This window comes from Somniosus microcephalus, unplaced genomic scaffold (genome assembly GCF_052327205.1).
Source record: "Somniosus microcephalus isolate GS21.2 unplaced genomic scaffold, FLI_Smic_1.0 unresolved_chr7, whole genome shotgun sequence".
Lineage (NCBI taxonomy): Eukaryota > Metazoa > Chordata > Chondrichthyes > Squaliformes > Somniosidae > Somniosus > Somniosus microcephalus.
In genome coordinates, this window is record NW_028225185.1 from 14,607,731 (window position 1) to 14,628,493 (window position 20,763).

Genomic DNA, 20,763 nt, shown 5'->3' on the forward strand with positions numbered 1-20,763 from the left:
CGGTCGAAAAGGCCGCTGATGCTCATCGTCCAGAGCCGCGCGCAAAGAATGGCAGCTCGGCCGGAGATAACCAGTGGCAGCAAGCAGGCAGGGCTGGATGAGTCTGTGCTGGAGAGGGAGGGAGGGGGAGGAAAAGACGGAATAGAGGGAAGGAAGGAGGAAAGCAGGAGGAAGGGAAGGAAAAGACTTGCATTTCTATAGCGCCTTTCACGACCTCGGGACGTCCCAAAGCGCTTCACACTCAAGTACATTCAAAGCACAGTCATTGCTGTAATGGAGGGAAATCGTTGGTTGGTTCACAGTTAGTAGCCTGTACCTGTAGGATGCGATCTTCTTTAGGAAGGACCTCAAGGCCAGGGAGAGAGAGCAGCAGAGATTCACCGAGACGAGCCCAGGGTTGAGAGGCTTTAGATACGAGGAGCGACTGGAGATCTTTTCATTGGAGCAGTGAGAAGGTTAAGAAACTTAAGAAACTCATTGAAACTTATAACATTCTAACAGGACTGGACAGACTAGATGCTGGAAGGATGTTCCCGATGGTCGGGGGAGTCCAGAACCAGGGGTCACAGTCTAAGGATAAGGGGTAAGCCATTTAGGACAGAGATGAGGAGGAATTTCTTCACCCAGAGAGTGGTGAACCTGTGGAATTCTCTACCACAGAAGGCAGTAGAGGCCAATTCATTAAATATATTCAAGAAGGAGTTGGATATATTTCTTAAGGCTAAAGGGATCAAGGGATATGGGGGGAAGGCAGGGACAGGGTACTGAATTTGGATGATCAGCCATGATCTCATTGAATGGCGGAGCAGGCTCGAGGGGCCGAATGGCCACCTCCTGCTCCTATCTTCTATGTTTCTCAGAGGAGAGGGGTTCAAGACGATGGGGCGGGGGGGTTGGATTTTCATACAGTTGGTTTGTCGTTAAATAGAAAGAATAAATTGAAGAACATCGCCGCGAGAGAGGACAGGAGAACCTACTTTCAGAGAGGAGTTGTTAGGACAGGGAATGTTCGACTAGCAACACAAACCAATATCGCTTTGTGAAGGGAAAGCGAAGAAGTATTTGAAAAATAATTATTTTTAAAAGGGTCTGTTGGAAAAGAGAGCAAGGCGGAGGATTGGGAGTTGAGGGTAGAGCTCTTTCGCCCATCACCACACCCCCCCGTGCTCGCTGATCTACATTGGCTCCCGGTTAAGCAACACTTCGATTGTTAAAATTCTCATCCTCGTGTTCAAAACCCCTCCGTGGCCTCCTTGTCCCCCTCACCTAAGCATAGAAACATAGGAGCAGGAGTAGGCCATTCGGCCCCTCGAGCCTGTTCCGCCATTCAATGAGATCATGGCTGATCATCCACACTCAGTACCCTGCCTTCTCCCCATATCCCTTGATCCCTTTAGCCTGAAGAAATATATCTAACTCCTTCTTGAATATACTTAATGAATTGGCCTCAACTGCCTTCTGTGGTAGAGAATTCCACAAGTTCACCACTCTCTGGGTGAAGAAATTCCTCCTCATCTCTGTCCTAAATGGCCTACCCCTTATCCTTAGACTGTGACCCCTGGTTCTGGCCCCGACCATCGGGAACATCCTTCCCGCATCTAGTCTGTACAGTCCTGTTAGAATGTTATAAGTTTCAATGAGATCTCCTCTCATTCTTCTAAACTCCAGCGAGTATAAGCCTAATCGACCCAATCTCTCCTCATACGTCATTCTTGCCATCCCAGGTGTCAGTCTGGTGAATTTTCGCTGCACTCCCTCCATGGCAAGAACATCCTTCCTCAGATAAGGCGACCAAAACTGCACACAATCCTCAAGGTGTGGTCTCACCAAGGCCCTGTACAACTGCAGCAAGACATCCTTGCTCCTGTACGCGAACCCTCTCACTATGCATCTCTGTAACCTCCTCCAGCCCTACAGCCCCTCCGAGATCTCTGTGCTCCTCCAATTCTTACCTCTCGCGCATCCCCCGATTTCCATCGCTCCACCATTGTCGGCCGTGCCTTCAGCCGCCTGGGCCCCGAGCTCTGGAATTCCCTCCCTAAACCTCTCTGCCTCTCTCCCCTCCTTTAAGATGCTCCTTAAAACCGACCTCTTTGACCAAGCTTTTGGTCGCCTGTCCTAATATCTCCTTATGTGGCTCGGTGTCAAATTTTCTCTGACAACCGCTCCCGAGTAAACGCCTCGGGGACGTTTTACTGCGTTGAAGGCGCTGGATAGACGCAAGATGATGTTGTTGTTGTTTCAGAGAGAGAGAGAGCCAGCACAGGCACGATGGGCCGAATGGCCTCCTCCTGTGCCACAAGATTCACCAACACCCCAGGATCCCCACAAACAAACGCGGCAACAGAACGTAAATTGATCTGATTTATTTCAATCGCCGTGCTGCCGTTGTCCAGGCACAAAAGGCGCTTCCATCCTAGCAACCCGACCTAGCAACAGCAGGGATGGCGGGATGATTTTTTTAAAAATGAGGAGATACTTCGTGTGTGTGCACGCGGTATATATATCTATATATATATTTTAAAAAAAATTATTCTGAGAGCCCGATTGGTTGACAGCACGAATTTCAGGGGAGGGGGTTGGGACGAGAGTCGCTGCGGAGGTTCCTGGCCAACTTCCCCATCCCCCTACCGCGCCCCCCCCCCCCAAACAATTCGCAAAAAGACAGTGACACCTGCCGGCGGGGGCGCGGGGAGAAGGAACGGGTCAACCCCCGCACCACCCCCCCCCCTCCACTTCGAAACGCCCGCCCGCCCCGACCACCAACCTGCGCGCGCACCCGCCCAAGAACGGCCTAACTCGCACCGAGGCGCTGGTGGGGGAGAGCGGCCGGCGCCCATGGGGACCCACCCCGGCACGAGACAGCGTCTTCGTGGAGGGGGAGAGAGAGAGCGACAGAGAGAGAGAGAGCGCGACAGAGCGAGAGCGCGCGCGACAGAGCGAGAGCGCGCGCGACAGAGAGAGAGCGCGCGCGACAGAGAGAGAGCGCGCGCGACAGAGAGAGACCGCGCGCGACAGAGAGAGAGCGCGCGCGACAGAGAGAGAGCGCGCGCGACAGAGAGAGAGCGCGCGCGACAGAGAGAGAGCGCGCGCGACAGAGAGAGCGCGCGCGCGACAGAGAGAGCGCGCGCGCGACAGAGAGAGAGCGCGCGCGACAGAGAGAGAGCGCGCGACAGAGAGAGAGCGCGCGACAGAGAGAGACAGAGAGAGGAAAGGGGGGAGGGAGGGGAGAAGTAAGGAAATAAAAAGCATTTGAGAAAACAAATTTAAAAAGAGAAAAAAAAGATGGCAATCAGCAAATATTCGATCCGTAACGTGATAAAACCAGGCAGCGGAGAGAGTTTAAATCTCAAGTGTCCAAAAAAAGGAGCAGAATAGACCCAATAGCAGGAAGGACGACCCAATAATCTCCTTGTTAATTCAGAGTCAAACCCGAACCAAGACGGTGGCAAAAAAAAAGAGTCCTTTCCTTCCCCCTCCCTCACTTGGAAAATAAAAAGTATTTCGTATTTTAAAACTGGGGGGGTGGGGGGGCGGAAAAAACGAGAGAAAAAAAAAAACCAAAATAGATAATATCGATTAGTTCGAGTCATGCAGAAACAGGGTTTATTCCGAGACTTTTTAAATCTTCTGCAGCTTCTCTCCCACCACCATAGGGTTCTCCTTCCGGATTTTTTCTGCCGCGTCCGCTTTGTAGTCGAAGTGGCAATCATGCATGTCGGAGTATCGATGAACAGAACAGTACAAGTTGCCGCACCGGCATTCGAACCCTGAAATGAAAGAACCGCACTTCAGAACCGCACTTCAGAAACTCCAACTCCACACTCAAAGTTACACCTCTTTCCCCCCACGCTCTTTCCCAGCCCCTCTTCGTTTGACTTGCTCACAGCCCGTCTGCCGCAGAAACCCTCGCCCCCCCCCCCGCCGTGCTTTTGTCACCCCCCGCGCCCCAGACTCCCAACTGTTCCCAACGCTCTCCCGGCTGGGCCTCTCGTCTCCCACCCTCCAAATCTCCTGCTGCCCCCGTGTCCTAACTCACGCCGAGTCCCCGTTCGCCCATCATTCCCCCACCCCGCTGTGCTCGCTGACCTACATTGGTTCCCGGTCCGGCAATGCCTCGATTCCAAAATTCTCATCCTCCTCTTCAAATCCCTGCATGGCTTCCCTCGTTCCCAGCACGGTGGCATAGTGGTTAGCACTGTTGCCTCACAGCGCCAGGGACCCGGGTTCAAATCCGGCCTCGGGTGACTGTCTGTGTGGAGTTTGCACATTCTCCCCGTGTTTGCGTGGGTTTCCTCCGGGTGCTCCGGTTTCCTCCCACAGTCCAAAGATGTGCGGGTTAGGTTGATTGGCCATGATAAAAAAAAAATTAAAAAAAATTGGCCCTTAGTGTTAGGGGGGGATTAAATATGCGGGGTTACGGGGATAGGGCTTGGGTGGGATGGCTGTCGGTGTTGGGACCGGGTGCTAGGGTTTGGATGATCAGCCATGATCTCGTTGAATGGCGGAGCAGGCTCGAAGGGCCGAATGGCCTACTCCTGCTCCTAGTTTCTATGTTTATCTCTGTAACCTTCTCCAACCCCCACCCCCGAGATCTCAGCGCTCCTCCAATTCCGCCCTCTTGAGCATCCCCCCATTTCCATCGCTCCACCATTGGCGGCCGTGCCTTCAGCTGCCTGGGCCCCGAGCTCTGGAATTCCCTCCCTAAACCTCTCCTCCTTTAAGATGCTCCTTAAAACCAACCTCTTTGACCAAGCTTTTGGTCACCTGCCCTAATACCTCAGGTGGCTCAGTGTCAATTTTTGTCCTGTGCAGCGCCTTGGGAGGCTTTACTATGTTAAAGGTGCTATATAAATACAAGTCTTTGTTGGTTTTCCACAGATGCTGCCCATTCCACTAGCTCAGTCAATGCCCTGGACCATGGGACAGCTTCAATGGCATCTCCCTCGCCTATGACCTCCGCCACCTAGAAGGACAAGGGCAGCAGGCGCATGGGAACACCGCCACCTCCAAGTTCCCCTCCAAGTCACACACACCATCCCGACTTGGAAATATATTGGGACGTTCCTTCATCGTCGCTGGCTCAACATCCTGGAACTCCCTCCCTAACAGCGCTGTGGGAGCACCTTCACCACACGGACTGCAGCGGTTCAAGAAGGCGGCTCACCACCACCTTCTCAAGGGGCAACGAGGGATGGGCAATAAATACTGGCCTCGCCAGCGAGGCCCACATCCCGCGAATGAATAAAAAGCCCCTTTCCCCCCTCTCTCACCCGTTAGTCCTACTTTCTTCTTGCACAAGAAGCACCGATTCCGTTTCTTGTTCTTCTCTGGAGACTTTTCTGGGTCTTCCTGGGATCCCTGCGGATCGTCCGCTGTCGACGAGGAAGCTGGAAGAGAAGATTCTCAAGTTCAGAGGCCGGGAATTCCCAAGGCAGTCCTCCCCGACACCGAGGGGGGGTGCCGCTGCCTCCCCGTGCCGTGGGTGCGGACTCCATTAACCAACCATTGGGACCACGGTTGGCGTCGGTGGTTCAGTCACTGGACCCGTAACCCAGAGAATAAGGAGTTCAAGTCCCACCACGGCCCTTTGAGAATTTGAACTCAGGAGGGGCAAATAAAATGTTGGCGACGTAAGAAAACTACTAGGCACTTGGTCAGGGTATTAAACAAGGCTTTAATCGACTGTTTCACAACATGGAAGTCTAGTTGTCCTTCACTAGTTCCTGTTTACAAAATATCCTGAGCAAGCTGGGCCCGTGCCCGAGTATTTATACTCTCCCTGGACAGCGCCACCAGCAGGCCACCCAGTATATTTCATAGATATGTGAAGAGAAAAAGATTGGTGAAGTCAAGCGTAGGTCCCTTGCAGTCAGAATCAGGGGAATTTATAATGGGGAACAAAGAAATGGCAGACCAATTAAATACATATTTTGGTTCTGTCTTCACAAAGGAGGACACAAATAACCTCCCAGAGATGTCGGGGAACAGTGGAGCAGGCTCGAGGGGCCGAATGGCCTACTCCTGCTCCTATCTTCTATATTTCTATAAGTCATTTCTACATGAATGACAAGATTCATGTCAGTTGGTGTAAAACGTTGCGAATCTTTGGAATTCTCTACCCCAGAGGGCTGTGGAGGCTCAGTCGTTGAGTATATTCAAGGCTGAGATCGATAGATTTTTGGACTCTAGGGGAATCGAGGGATATGGAGATCAGGCAGGAAAGTGGAGTTGAGGTCAAAGATCAGCCGTGATCTTATTGAATGGCGGAGCAGGCTCGAGGGGCCGAATGGCCGACTCCTGCTCCTAATTCTTCTGTCTCAGTAAAATTGACCATGAGGCTGTTGGCTTGTCATAAAAACCCATCTGGTTCACTAATGTCCCTCTAGGGAAGGAAGCCTGCCGTCCTTACCCAGTCTGGGCCTGTACGTAACTCCAGTCCCACACCAACATGGTTGACTCTTAACTGCCCTCTGAAGTGACCAGTACCTCCGCAATTTCCATTTTTACTTCCCTCAGCATCCTAGGATGCATCCCATCTGCTCCTGGTGATTTATCTACTTTTAAGTACAGCCAGCCTTTCCAGTACCTCCTCTTTATCAATTTTTATCCCATCCAGTATCTCCTCGACCTCCTCTTTCACTATGACTTTGGCAGCATCTTCTTCCTTGGTGAAGACAGATGCAAAGTGCTCATTTAGTACCTCAGCCATGCCCTCTGCCTTCCACGTGTAGCTGTCCATTTTGGTCAAAATCGGCCCCACCCCTCCTCTTACTAACCGTTAATTATTTATTTAAGAACATAAGAATTAGGAGCAGGAGTCGGCCATTCGGCCCCTCGAGCCTGCTCCGCCATTCAATAAGATCGTGGCTGATCTTCGACCTCAACTCCACTTTCCCGCCCGATCCCCATATCCCTCGATTCCCCGAGAGTCCAAAAAATCTCTCGATCTCAGCCTTGAATATACTCAACGACTGAGCCTCCACAGCCCTCTGGGGTAGAGAATTCCAAAGATTCACCGCCCTCTGAGTGAAGAAATTCCTCCTCATCTCAGTCCTCAATGGCTGACCCCTTATCCTGAGACTGTGACCCCTGGTTCTAGACTCTCCAGCCAGGGGGAAACAGCCTCTCAGCATCTACCCTGTCAATCCCCCTCAGAATCTTATGTTTTAATGAGATCACCTCTCATTCTTCTAAACTCCAGAGAGTATCGGCCCAATCTACTCAATCTCTCCTCATAGGACAGCCCTCTCATCACAGGAATCAATCTGGTGAACCTTCGTTGCACCGCCTCCAAGGCAAGTATATCCTTCCTTAGATAAGGAGATCAAAACTGTGCACAATACTCCAGGTGTGGTCAGTTATGTAGATAGACTGGAGAAGCTGGGGTTGTTCTCCTCGGAGCAGAGAAGGTTGAGAGGAGATTTGATCGAGGTGTTCAAAATCATGAGGGGTCTTGACAGAGTAAGATAGAGAGAAACTGTTCCCATTGGCTGAAGGATCGCGAACCAAAGGACACAGATTTAAGGTGATTGGCAGCAGAACCAAAGCCGACATGAGGAAAAACTTGTTTACGCAGCGAGTGGTTAGGATCGGGAATGCGCTGCCTGAAAGGGTGGCGGAGGGAGACTCAATCGTGGCTTTCAAAAGGGAGTTGGATAAGTACCTGAAGGAAAAAAATTGCAGGGCTACGGGGAAAGGGCGGGGGAGCGGGACTAGCTGAAGTGCTCTTGCAGAGAGCTGGCACGGGCTCGACGGGCTGAATGGCCTCCTTCTGTGCCGTAACCATTCTATTCTAAGTGGCCTTAGCAAGTCACTCAGTCAGGGCAACTAGAGATGGGCAATAAATGCCGGCCGAACCAGCGAAGCCCAACTCAGCTTAAATAATTGATTTAGAACGACCAATTCCATTAAATAACCAGACCCTCTGCCTCTCCCTCCCTCCCATTCTCGCCCCGTCTAATTTTAAAAGACCTCTATCAGACCTCAGCTTTCTCTTTCCCCCTTGTTCTGGACTCCCCCCACCAGAGGAAATAGTTTCTCTCTCTCTCGACCCGATCAACTCCTTTAATCATCTTAAACACCTCGATTAGATCGCCCCTTAATCTTCTAAACTCGAGGGAATACACGCCCAGTCTGTGCAACCTGTCCTCTATGTAACTCTCTAAACCCTGGTAGATGGAGTTGGGTCGCAGATCAGCCATAATCTCACTGAATGGCGAAACAGGCTCGAGGGGCTGAATGGCCTCCTCCTGTTCCTATTATTCTGAGGAAGCCTTTCCATGAAGCTTGAAGGCTGGAGGGGAAAAGTCCACTAGCCCTTTTCCCACTGCCCCATAACCCCGCCCCCCCCCCCCCCAGCCAACACTGACCAATCCCTGCGGCTCTTACTCGCAACCCCCCCCAGTCAACACTGGCCAATCCCTGCGGCTCTAACTCGCATCCCCCAGCCAACACTGACCAATCCCTGCGGCTCTAACTCGCAACCCCCCAGCCAACACTGACCAATCCCTGCGGCTCTCACTCGCAACCCCCCCAGCCAACACTGACCAATCCCTGCGGCTCTTACCTTCAAACTTCTCCTCCATCACCGTCTCTTTACTGTCCGAAGTGGCTGTCGGCAACGATTGGCTGTGGAGGGAAAGGAGGAACACAGAAGGGGGTTAACTTTGCACAGGGAAGGGGCGCTCGAGTCGGCCACGGCTCCGGACGGCACAGGGTTTTGGGGGGGGGGGTTCGGAAAAAGAGCCACTGGCTTCATTCATGGCCGCCTACGTTCACGTGAGGACCCCGATTCGAAGCAAAGCCCCAAGAACCTGGACCACGCTCACCTGCCATTTTGTTCCGGTCATGCGTGAAGACCATCTGGGGGCGCGTTTCACGAGCCTCCAAGCAGAAGCTACCGAGGAACCTTTTATTTTTGGTCCAGTCACGGACGTCCATTCTTACCTCCTCAGGGTCCATCCTGCCTATCTCATTGAAACTTATAAAATTCTAACAGGACTAGACAGACTAGATGCAGGAAGGATGTTCCCGATGGCGGGGGAGTCCAGAACCAGGGGTCACAGTCTAAGGATAAGGGGTAAGCCATTTAAGACAGAGATGAGGAGGAATTTCTTCACCCAGAGAGTGGTGAACCTGTGGAATTCTCTACCACACAAGGCAGTAGAGGCCAATTCATTAAATATATTCAAGAAGGAGTTGGATATATTTCTTAAGGCTAAAGGGATCAAGGGATTTGGGGAGAAGGCAGGGACATGGTGACGTAATAAAACTCACTACACACTTGGTTTGAGTATAAAGCAAGGCTTTAATCAACTTATTTCAGAACATGGAGGTCTAGTTGTACTTCACTAGTTCCTTGTCTTTACAAAATGTCCCTGGAAAGCTGGGGCCAACGCCCGAGTATTTATACTCCTTGGACGGCGCCACCAGCTGGCTGTCCAGCGTTATTTCATAGGTAGTTTCTCGATGATGAGATTTATGACACAGGGTACTGAGTTTGGATGATCAGCCATGATCTCATTGAATGGCGGAGCAGGCTCGAGGGGCCGAATGGCCTACTCCTGCTCCTATCTTCTATGTTTCTATGCCTACCCAGGCCCGGAGAACTTAGGGACAATGTTGGCAAGAGCCAAAGGTCAGGGAGGTCGGGATGCCAGTAAGGTCCTCAGTAAGGACTACCCCACCCATTGGGGCCATTATCTGGAGCCAAGAACCCCAACCCTCCAGCAAGCGGTCAACCCCTTCCAAAGTCCCCATCAGGCTGGTTGGTCAACCGCGCCCAAAAGCACCACAGATGCAAACCTCCCGTTGACGGGCGTGTCGCCCCCCCCCGAAGCCAACTTTGGTCCCGTTTATACAGCGGTCCCTACCAAAGAAAAAGGATCTCAAAAATCCAAGAGAATGACCCTTCCCCCCCGCCAACCGCCTTTGGAACAGGATTCGCCTCCGTGCAGCCATCAAAGCCCTACCTGGTACTCTCCGAGACGGTCGATCCCGATGAGGAGATGGCGGCGACGGCTGTGGACGACGGGTCCTGCGGGCTGGCCTCTGTACTCTGAACTAGCACTGGATCGGAAGGCGCGTTACTTGCTGTGGCTCCTGTTCACAGGATGTATAGAACTGTTAAAAAAAGCTCGCCGAGGTCAGGACACCCTCCTCTGCACAAACCTCACTTCCTGCTGCCATCGGCTGTGGGCCGCACGGGTTTTTATTAAAAAAAATTGAGAGTCAACATTTCCCACTCAATTTTTGCTATGTCAACGGTCACGCTGTAGTTGCACACTCCAGCCATGAGGTGGCGCTGTGGAGCAAGTGGCTGAAATCTCCCAAACGCCTTCAGTATATATATTATATATTATTCAACTGACCCTGAGTGATGTCTTGGGGCAGTTTACTAGTTTAATATAAGAACATAACTGGTGGATGTAGTGTCCATTTGGACTGGTGGAGAAGGGGTGACGATAATTTCTTGGCCATAGTTTGGCCCTCTAAACACCAACCGAACCTTCTGGGAGAAGCCAGTGAACATTTTAACCAAAAAAGGAATTGAAAAACGTGCTGTAAAATTCATTTTTAAAATCCGCCCCACCTCAATTTTCTTTCCCAACTTTTCCCAAAAGGTGGCAGCTCTCGTTGGGGTTTGGTTCCACGGGGTGGGGGGAGGGGAGGGTGGAGCGCCCTCCGCTACCACGCGGCCATTCTTCGCCTGCGAGCTGCGAGCGCGGGTAGGGGCTATTCGACCACAGGAGGCGTCGCGGCCGGGTCCGATCTTGATCCCACCCAGCGTCTCGGAGAGGGTGCGCAGATTATTTACCGGAACGGTACCAGGGGATGAGGGACTTCAGTGATGTGGAGAGACTGGAGAAGCTGGGATTGTTCTCCTTAGAGCAGCGAAGGTTAAGAGGAGATTTAATCGAGGCGTTGAAATGATGAGGGGTTTTGATGGAGTAAATGAGGAGAAACTGATTCCAGTGGCAGGAGGGTCGGTAACCAGAGGACACAGATTTATGGTGATTGGCAAAAGGACCAGAGGGCGAGAGGAGGAGAATTTTTTTCTTTTACGCAGCAAGTTGTTGTGATCTGGAATGCGCTGCGCTGCAGATTCAATAGTGACTTTCAAAAGGGAATTGGATAAATGCTTGAAAAAGGAGAAATTTGCAGGGCTGGGGGGCATGACCTTTACCCCTTATTCCGCTCGGTCCCATGACCTATAGACCTTTGCCCCCCTTATTCCGCTCGGTCCCATGACCTATTGACCTTTGCCCCCCCCTATTCCGCTCGGTCCCATGACCTATTGACCTTTGCCCCCCCCTTATTCCGCTCGGTCCCATGACCCATTGACCTTTGCCCCCCCTTATTCCGCTCGGTCCCATGACCTATTGACCTTCGCCCCCCCGCCCTTTGTTCCGCTCAGTCCCTTCCCAGTACTGAAGGTGGGTCAGCATCCGAAACGTTAACGTTCGCGTTTTCCGGCATTATTCCGTCCGGATCCCAAAACGGCCCAACACCTTCCGTGCCCGCATCGAGCGCCCCCGATCGCAACCGAAGCGGTTCCTTGGGCGCCGACGCGGCCCCGTCTCTTCGTGCCACGGGGCGGATACGGCAAGAGGGCGGCTAACTGGGGGTCACTCTCGGCGTTACGTTTCCACCCTTCCCCCGCCACCCCGGAGACTTTCCCCGACGTCGGGGTGAAGGGGGAGAGAGGGCGCAGGAGGAGGAGGGAGGAGGCGACTAGGCCCCAGGGATAACGGGAACGTGTCACTGCGCTGTGCTGACAGTCAGAGTCACCGTGGCAGACGAGGCCAGAATGATACCCGGGGGGCTAAAAGGGTTAAACTCCGAGGACAGGTTGCACAGACTGGGCTTGAATTCCCTCGAGTTTAGAAGATTAAGGGGTGATCTAATCGAGGTGTTGAAGATGATTAAAGGAGTTGATCGGGTCGCACGAGAGAGAAACTCTTTCCTCTGGTGGGGGGAGTCCAGAACAAGTGGGGGGGGGGGCGTCACCTTAAAATTAGAGCCAGGCCGTTCAGGGGTGATGTCAGGAAGCACTTCTTCACACAAAGGGTGGTGGGAATCTGGAACTCTCGCCCCCAAAAAGGCTGTTGGGGCTGGAGGTCAATTGGAAATTTCAAAACTGGGATTGACAGATCTTTGTTGGGTAAGGAGATTAAGGGTTACGGAACCAAGGCGGGTAGATGGAGTTAAGATACGGATCAGCCGTGATCTGATTGAATGGAACAGGCTCGAGGGGCTGAATGGCCTCCTCCTTGCTCCTGTGTTGCCAAGATGGCCACTCGGGTTGCCTTGACAACCGAGAGCTGTCCCTTCACAGGTACATGGAGAAAGTTCCCCCCCCTTCCCCTCCCCTCCCAAACCGCCATCCCAGGGCGCTCCCGCTCCTGGTTGCCATCACTACCGGGTCGCCTGGGATTCCATAGCCATCAGCAGGCCGACCGCGGTTACCTCACTTCCAAGTTCGTCCAACTGGATTCAAGCGATTTAAAAAGAGAGAGGCGCCCAAGCAAACCGCCCACCCGCCCTTCAACCCCTGACCTCCAACCCCCCGACCCTACGTTTCCCGCAGCTCTCCTAGTTCAAATCGGAGCTGATGGGGGCGGGGCGGACGGGGGAGAGGGTCAGAGGGGGGGAAAATGGGACTCCTCATACCCTGCGGACTTATTCGCTCGCTGCTATTCTGTTTCTGCAGATACTCCTTATAGCAAACAGAGCACATTCCGTTTGTGCGGGGGTTTCCATAGAAACCGCAGCCTGTCGGACACAACATAGGCACTTGGGTCTGGTTGGTTTCTTGCGCCATGTTCCTCCCTTGTCCTGCAATAGAAAAATGGAAGAGAAAAAAATGTGAAAAAAAACCCCTCAGGTTTTCGACAATTTAATGCAAAAAAAAACACACACACAGAGACGTACACCATCATTTACAGGGCTTTCACACCGAGATACAACGACCTCGCATTTCTATAGCGCCTTTCACCGCCTCCGACAGTGCGGCGCTCACTCAGTACTGCCCCTCCGACAGTGCGGCGCTCCCTCAGTACTGCCCCTCTGACAGTGCGGCGCTCCCTCAGTACCGCCCCTCCGACAGTGCGGCGCTCCCTGATTAGTAGCGGTACTGAGGGAGCGCCGCACTGTCGGAGGGGCGGTACTGAGGGAGCGCCGCACTGTTGGAGGGGCAGTACTGAGGGAGCGCCGCACTGTCGGAGGGGCGGTACTGAGGGAGCGCCGCACTGTCGGAGGGGCGGTACTGAGGGAGCGCCGCACTGTCGGAGGGGCGGTACTGAGGGAGCGCCGCACTGTCGGAGGGGCGGTACTGAGGGAGCGCCGCACTGTCGGAGGGGCGGTACTGAGGGAGCGCCGCACTGTCGGAGGGGCGGTACTGAGGGAGCGCCGCACTGTCGGAAGTGCCGTCTTTCGGATGAGATGTTAAACCCGAGGCCCTGTCTGCCCTCTCAGGTGGATGTATAAGATCCTACGGCCACTATTGGAAGAAGAGCAGGGGGAGTTCTCCCCGGTGTCCTGGGGCCAATATTTATCCCTCAATCAACATCACTAAAAACAGATGATCTGGTCAGTATCACATTGCTGTTTGTGGGAGCTTGTTGTGCGCAATTTGGCTGCTGCGTTTCCCACATTATAAACAGTTGGGATATAACCTGGGACCTTCCAGGTCTGTACTGTTCAGTAATACACAGTGCAATCAGCCCCTAATGCAAATAAGACATTTCTTTCAGTAAATAATGTTTTGGGGGTCCAGTATATGAGCAATTTGAGACAGGACATGTGGAGAGTGCAGCGTGACTCTGGAGGAACGGCTGACTTTGGATCCATCACTGGGGGGTTTTTCCTCGCTTCGTGTCTGGGTCTGTCGTAGACTCATTGATAGAGATCGATCGCTGTGATTAATCAACAACTCCATTTTTGTGATTATTTAAATTGAGAGACACTACAGAATGCTGAGGTACAGAGGGACCTGGGGGCTCCTTGTGCATGAAACACAAAAAGTTAGCATGCAGGTACAGCAAGTAAATAGGAAGGCAAATGGAATGTTGGCCTTTATTGCAAAGGGGGCTGGAGTCTAAAAGTAGGGAAGTCCTGCTACAACTGTACAGGGTATTGGTGAGACCACACCTGGAGTACTGCGTACAGTTTTGGTCTCCTTATTTAAGGAAGGATAGACTTGCATTGGAGGCAGTTCAGGGAAGGTTCACGAGGTTGATTCCAGAGATGAGGGGGTTGTCTTACGACGAAAGGTTGAGCAGGTGGGGCCGATACTCATTGGAGTTTAGAAGAATGAGAGGGGATCTTATTGAAACATATAAGATTCTGAGGGGGCTCGACAGGGTAGATGCTGAGAGGATGTTTCCCCTCGTGGGGAAATCTAGAACTCGGGGGGCACAGTCTCAGAATAAGGGGTCGGCCATTTTGGACGGAGATGAGGAGGAATTTCTTCACTCAGAGGGTGGTGAATCTTTGGAATTCTCTACCCCAGAGGGCTGTGGAGGCTCAGTCGTTCAGTATATTCAAGGTGGAGATAGACAGACATTTGAGCAACAGGAGAGTCGAGGGGTGTGGGGAGAGAGCGGGAAAGTGGAGTTGAGGTCAAAGATCAGATCGGTCATGATCTCATTGAATGGCGGAGCAGGCTCGAGGGGCCGAATGGCCAACTCCTGCTCCTGTTTCTTATGTGGTATCATGTAACTACCAGTTGGAGTATAAGAGTGAGGAAGTCTTGCTACAATTGTACAGGGCCTTGGTGAGACCACACCTGGAGTACTGGGCACAGTTTTGGTCTCCTTATCTAAGGAAGGATAGACTTGCCTTGGAGGCGGTGCAACGAAGGTTCACTAGATTGATTCCTGGGAGGAGAGGGCTGTCCTATGAGGAGGGATTGTGTAGAATGGGCCGATACTCTCTGGAGTTTAGAAGGAGAGGTGATCTCATTGAAACGTATACAATTCCAAGAGGGCTTGACAGGGCCGAGCCTGCTCCGCCATTCAATAAGATCATGGCTGATCTTCGACCTCAACTCCACTTTCCCGCCCGAGCCCCATATCTTGATTCCCTTAATATTCAAAAATCTCTCGATCTCAGCCTTGAATATACTCAATGACTGAGCCTCCACTGCCCTCTGGGGTAGAGAATTCCAAAGATTCACCGCCCTCTGAGTGAAGAAATTCCTCCTCATCTCAGTCCTCAATGGCCGACCCCTTATCCTGAGACTGTGACCCCTGGTTCTAGACTCTCCAGCCAGGGGGAAACAGCCTCTCAGCATCTACCCTGTCAAGTCCTGTAAGAATTTAGTATGTTTCAATGAGATCACCTCTCATTCTTCTAAACTCTAGAGAATATAGGCCTAGTCTACCCAATCTCTCCTCCCATCCCAGGGACCAGTCTGGTGAACCTTCGTTGCACTCCCTCTATGGCAAGTATATCCTTCCTTAGGTAAGGAGACCAAAACTGTCCACAATACTCCAGGTGTGGTCTCACCAGGGCCCTATATAATTGCAGTAAGACGTCTTTACTCTTATACTCAAATCCTCTTGTAATAAAGGCCAACATACCATTTGCTTTCCTAATTGATTGCATGTTAACTTTCAGTGATTCGTGTACAAGGACACCCAGGTCAACTCTGAACACCAACATTTCTCAATCTCTCACCATTTAAAAAGCACTCTGCTTTGCTATATTTCCTGCCAAAGTGGATAACTTCACATTATATTCCATTTGCCATGTTCTTGCCCACTCACTTAGCCTGTCTCTATCCCCTCGAAGCCTCCTTGCATCCTCCTCACAACTTAACATTCCCACCCAGCTTTGCAATGGCCTAGTAAGCTGTCCCACACCGCCACGACCGATAAAACCGGACGCACCGCCCGACATCCTTCACCGCACGGGACTGCAGCGGTTCAAGGCGGCGGCTCACCACCACCACCTCCTCAAGGGGCAATTAGAGGGATGGGCAATAAATGCCGGCCTTGCCAGCGACGCCCACATCCCAAGAATGAATAAAAAAAGTCACTAAGGGGCTCTCTCAACACTCACGATGTCACAGCCCCCCAGGATTTTAATTAATATAAATTATGATAAGTTCTACACTGAGAATGACCGCTAAATTAATTTCAATATGGATAACATAGCGGGACTTCAGTTACGTGGAGAGAACATGAGAATTAGGAGCAGGAGTCGGCCATTCGGCCCCTCGAGCCTGCTCCACCATTCAATAAGATCATGGCTGATCATCAACCTCAACTCCACTTTCCCGCCCGATCCCTCGATTCCCCGAGAGTCCAAAAATCTATCGATCTCAGCCTTGAATATACTCAACGACTGAGCCTCCACAGCCCTCTGGGGCAGAGAATTCCAAAGATTCACCGCCCTCTGAGTGAAGAAATTCCTCCTCATCTCAGTCCTAAATGGCCGACCCCTTATCCTGAGACTGTGACCCCTGGTTCTGGACTCTCCAGCCAGGGGGAAACAGCCTCTCAGCATCTACCCTGTCAATCCCCCTCAGAAGCTGGGGTTGTTCTCCTTAGAGCAGGGAAGGTTAAGAGGAGATTTAATCGAGGCGTTCAAAATCATGAGGGGTTTTGAGCGAATAAATAAGGAGAAACTGTTTCCAGTGGCGGGAGGGTCGGTAACCAGAGGACACAGATTGAAGATAATTGGTAAAAGAACCAGAGGGGGAGAGGAGGAGAATGTTTTTTACGCAGCGAGTTGTTGTGATCTGGAACGCGCTGCCTGAAAGGGCGGTGGAAGCAGATTCAATAGTGACTTTCAAAAGGGAAATTGGAGAAATACTTGAAGGGGAAAAATTCACAGGGCTGTGGGGAAAGAGCAGGGGGGAGTGGGACTAATTGGAGAGCTCTTTCAAAGAGCCGGCACAGGCACGATGGGCCGAATGGCCTCCTTCTGTGCTGTGAGATTCAATGACACTGCTTGGAAAATAAGAGTCTAAATGGGGTCGAGGAGCAGAGGGATCTGGGGGTACAGATACACAGATCACTAAAAGTAGCGACACCGGTTAACAAGGCCAGGAAAAAGCAAACCAGGCACTGGGGTTCAGTTCTCGAGGGGTGGAATTGAAAAGTAGAGAAGTTGCGTTAAACTTGTATCGAGCCTTGGTTAGACCACACTTGGAGCACTGTGCACAGTTCTGGTCTGGTTAGACCACACTTGGAGCACTGTTCTAGTCTGGTTAGACCACACTTGGAGCACTGTGCATAGTTCTGGTCTGGTTAGACCACACTTGGAGCACTGTGCACAGTTCTGGTCTGGTTAGACCACACTTGGAGCACTGTGCACAGTTCTGGTCTGGTTAGACCACACTTGGAGCGCTGTGCACAGTTCTGGTCTGGTTAGACCACACTTGGAGCACTGTGCACAGTTCTGGTCTGGTTAGACCACACTTGGAGCACTGTGCACAGTTCTGGTCTGGTTAGACCACACTAGGAGCGCTGTGCACAGTTCTGGTCTGGTTAGACCACACTGGGAGCACTGTGCACAGTTCTAGTCTGGTTAGACCACACTGGGAGCACTGTGCACAGTTCTAGTCTGGTTAGACCACACTGGGAGCACTGTGCACAGTTCTGGTCTGGTTAGACCACACTTGGAGCACTGTGCATAGTTCTGGTCTGGTTAGACCACACTTGGAGCACTGTGCACAGTTCTAGTCTGGTTAGACCACACTGGGAGCACTGTGCACAGTTCTAGTCTGGTTAGACCACACTGGGAGCATCGTGCACAGTTCTAGTCTGGTTAGACCACACTTGGAGCACTGTGCACAGTTCTGGTCTGGTTAGACCACACTCGGAGCACTGTGCACAGTTCTAGTCTGGTTCGACCACACTGGGAGCACTGTGCACAGTTCCGGTCTGGTTAGACCACACTTGGAGCACTGTGCACAGCTCTGGTCTGGTTAGACCACACTTGGAGCACTGTGCACAGTTCCGGTCTGGTTAGACCACACTGGGAGCACTGTGCACAGTTCTAGTCTGGTTAGACCACACTTGGAGCACGGTGCACAGTTCTAGTCTGGTTAGACCACACTTGGAGCACTGTGCACAGTTCTAGTCTGGTTAGACCACACTCGGAGCACGGTGCACAGCTCTGGTCTGGTTAGACCACACTTGGAGCACTGTGCGCAGTTCTGGTCTGGTTAGACCACACTTGGGGCACTGTGCACAGTTCTGGTCTGGTTAGACCACACTTGGAGCACTGTGCACAGTTCTAGTCTGGTTAGACCACACCTGGAGCACGGTGCACAGTTCTAGTCTGGTTAGACCACACTTGGAGCACTGTGCACAGTTCTGGTCTGGTTAGACCACACTAGGAGCACTGTGCACAGTTCTAGTCTGGTTAGACCACACTAGGGGCACTGTGCACAGTTCTAGTCTGGTTAGACCACACTTGGAGCACTGTGCACAGTTCTGGTCTGGTTAGACCACACTAGGAGCACTGTGCACAGTTCTGGTCTCCGTATTATTTAAAAGGATATCGAGGCGCTGGAGAAGGTGTAAAAACGATTTACAAGGATGATACCAGAACTGAGAGGTTATAACTATCAGGAAAGATTGAACAGGCTGTGGTGTATGTAACCTGTACCACCTTAAGAGACTACCTTAAGAGATGGACTACTTTCTCTTGGCTACTGTATATTGTAGTACCGGTGGTGACCACACCGGTATATAAACTCTGTGTAGTAATTTGCTAAGCAGTTCAGCCCTGACCTTCGATTAGTAAAGACCTGTTTAAGTTATTCTTGTTGTCTGTGTCCAGTGATTTAGAATAAGCATATCTGGGACACCCAGACTCAACACAGGCTGGGGCTCTTTTCTCTAGAATAGAGAAGGCTGAGGGGTGACCTGATCGAGGTCTTCAAGATTATGAAGGGGGTTCGATAGGGTCGACGTAGAGAAGATGTTTCCACTTGTGGGGGAGACCAGAACTAGGGGCCATCAATATAAGAGAGTCACTAATAAATCCAATGGGGAATTCAGGAGAAACTTCTTTACCCAGAGAGTGGTGAGAATGTGGAACTCGCTGCCACAGGGAGTGGTCGAGATGACTAGCACAGATACATTTAAGGGGAAGCTGGATAAACACATGAGGGAGAAAGGAATCGAAGGATATGGTGATGGGGTGAGATGAAGAGGGGCGGGAGGAGGCTGGTGTGGAGCATAAACACCGGCACGGAGCGGATGGGCCGAATGGCCTGTGTCTGTGCTGTGCACTCGATGTAAGGCTATGTTGACAACACTGAAACTGTCTCTTATTCTTATCAATTCACTCCAGTCTCCTAAACCGTGTTGGAGGCGGGGTTGGGGAGAGGGGTAATGGATTCCGCTTGTATCAGGCGCTCCCCAATACCTCCCCCAAATGGCCAGTCTGCGTGCCTGAACCCAGACGTTGAATGTCAGTGGGCTATTCGACCACAGGGGCCCTCGTGCCTGCATTGAGCAACGGGGGAGTGAGAAGCGAGTACCCTGCACTGATCTCCGCGCTCACCCCTCCCTCAACCCAAGGGCGATGAATCCCACCGCTGTGCGTCTCTCCCCTCCCGCCTTCGATCATCGAACTCAAGGCAAAACTAGGGTTCCAGCCCTTTCTAGGAGCACAGACTCTGACAGCACAGAGGGAAGGCCATTCGGCCCTTCGTGCCTGTGCCCTCCCTCTGAAAGAGCTTTCCACTTACTCCCATTATCCTGTCCTTTGTCTCAGAATTTTTCAAATATTTACCCACTTCCTCTGTTATGGATGTGGAGAGAGGGGGAGAAAGAGAGAAAGAGGGGGAGAAAGAGAGAGAGAGAAAGAGGGGGAGAAAGAGAGAGAGAGAGAGAGAGAGAGGGGGAGAAAGAGAGAGAGAGAGAGGGAGAAAGAGAGAGGGGGGAGAAAGAGAGAGAGAGGGGGAGAAAGAGAGAGCGAGGGGGAGAAAGAGAGAGGGGAAGAAAGAGATAGAGGGTGGGAGAAAGAGAGAGAGAGGGTGGGAGAAAGAGAGAGAGAGGGTCTTCCATTTCTCCAGCGCCTTTCACGACCTCAGGACGTCCCAAAGCGCTTTACAGCCAATGAAGTACTTTTTGAAGTGTGGTCACTGTTGTAATGTGGGAAATGCAGCAGCTAATTTGTGCACAGCAAGCTCCCACAAACAGCAATGTGATAATGACCGGATCATCTGTTTTAGTGATGTTGGTTGAGGGATAAATATTGGCCCCAGGACACCGGGGAGAACTCCCCCTGCTCTTCTTCCAATAGTGGCCGTGGGATCTTCACTCATCCTTTGTCCCCTCACCCCCGCCTCTCTCTCTCTCTCGCCTGAAGGTGCTGGGTTGAAGACACTTAATGCTACCTTACAGGATGGATGCTTCTATTGGCCTCAGTACCTTCAGCTAGTGGTGGCGGTTGAGTGAAAGGGTGGGGGAGGTGGGGGAAGGGGTTGGATTCTCAGCCCCAATCAATATTCACCCAGCTAGAACACGTTGACAAGGATCGGGCTGGGGTGGGGGGGCGGGGGAAGGAGGGGGAGTGATGGCTTTGCAGTCGAATAGCCAGTCGACGCTCACACGTCGTGAGCAGGCGCTTTAGGTGAGGGCATCAGATGGCAGCCAACAATCTCATGTCCCAGTTAACGGTCGACACCTTTAAGGACGGTTGGGGTGGGGGGAGATGAGAAGCAAAGCCTCATCCAGACAGTACATTATTTCTTTTGGGGCGGGGTGGGGGGGGGAAATCAGAGCAAAGGTA

The 20,763-nt window shown here is 52.0% G+C and overlaps 1 protein-coding gene across 3 annotated transcripts in view; it reads right to left on the reverse strand.

Annotated features, from left to right (window-relative positions):
- Positions 1-2,351: 2,351 nt before the first annotated feature.
- The window catches only part of LOC147086565 (AN1-type zinc finger protein 6-like), a 34,803-nt gene continuing 16,391 nt past the window's right edge, over positions 2,352-20,763 (reverse strand). For all 3 annotated transcript variants that reach the window (XM_085978688.1, XM_085978686.1, XM_085978687.1), the window contains 5 exons: positions 12,676-12,840; positions 9,975-10,104; positions 8,570-8,631; positions 5,274-5,390; positions 2,352-3,770 (listed from right to left, as the gene is read on the reverse strand). In XM_085978688.1, coding sequence (XP_085834814.1) covers positions 3,622-3,770; positions 5,274-5,390; positions 8,570-8,631; positions 9,975-10,104; positions 12,676-12,826 — 609 coding nt within the window. In that variant the 5' untranslated portion in view covers positions 12,827-12,840 and the 3' untranslated portion in view covers positions 2,352-3,621. The remainder of the gene's footprint in view (positions 3,771-5,273; positions 5,391-8,569; positions 8,632-9,974; positions 10,105-12,675; positions 12,841-20,763) is intronic.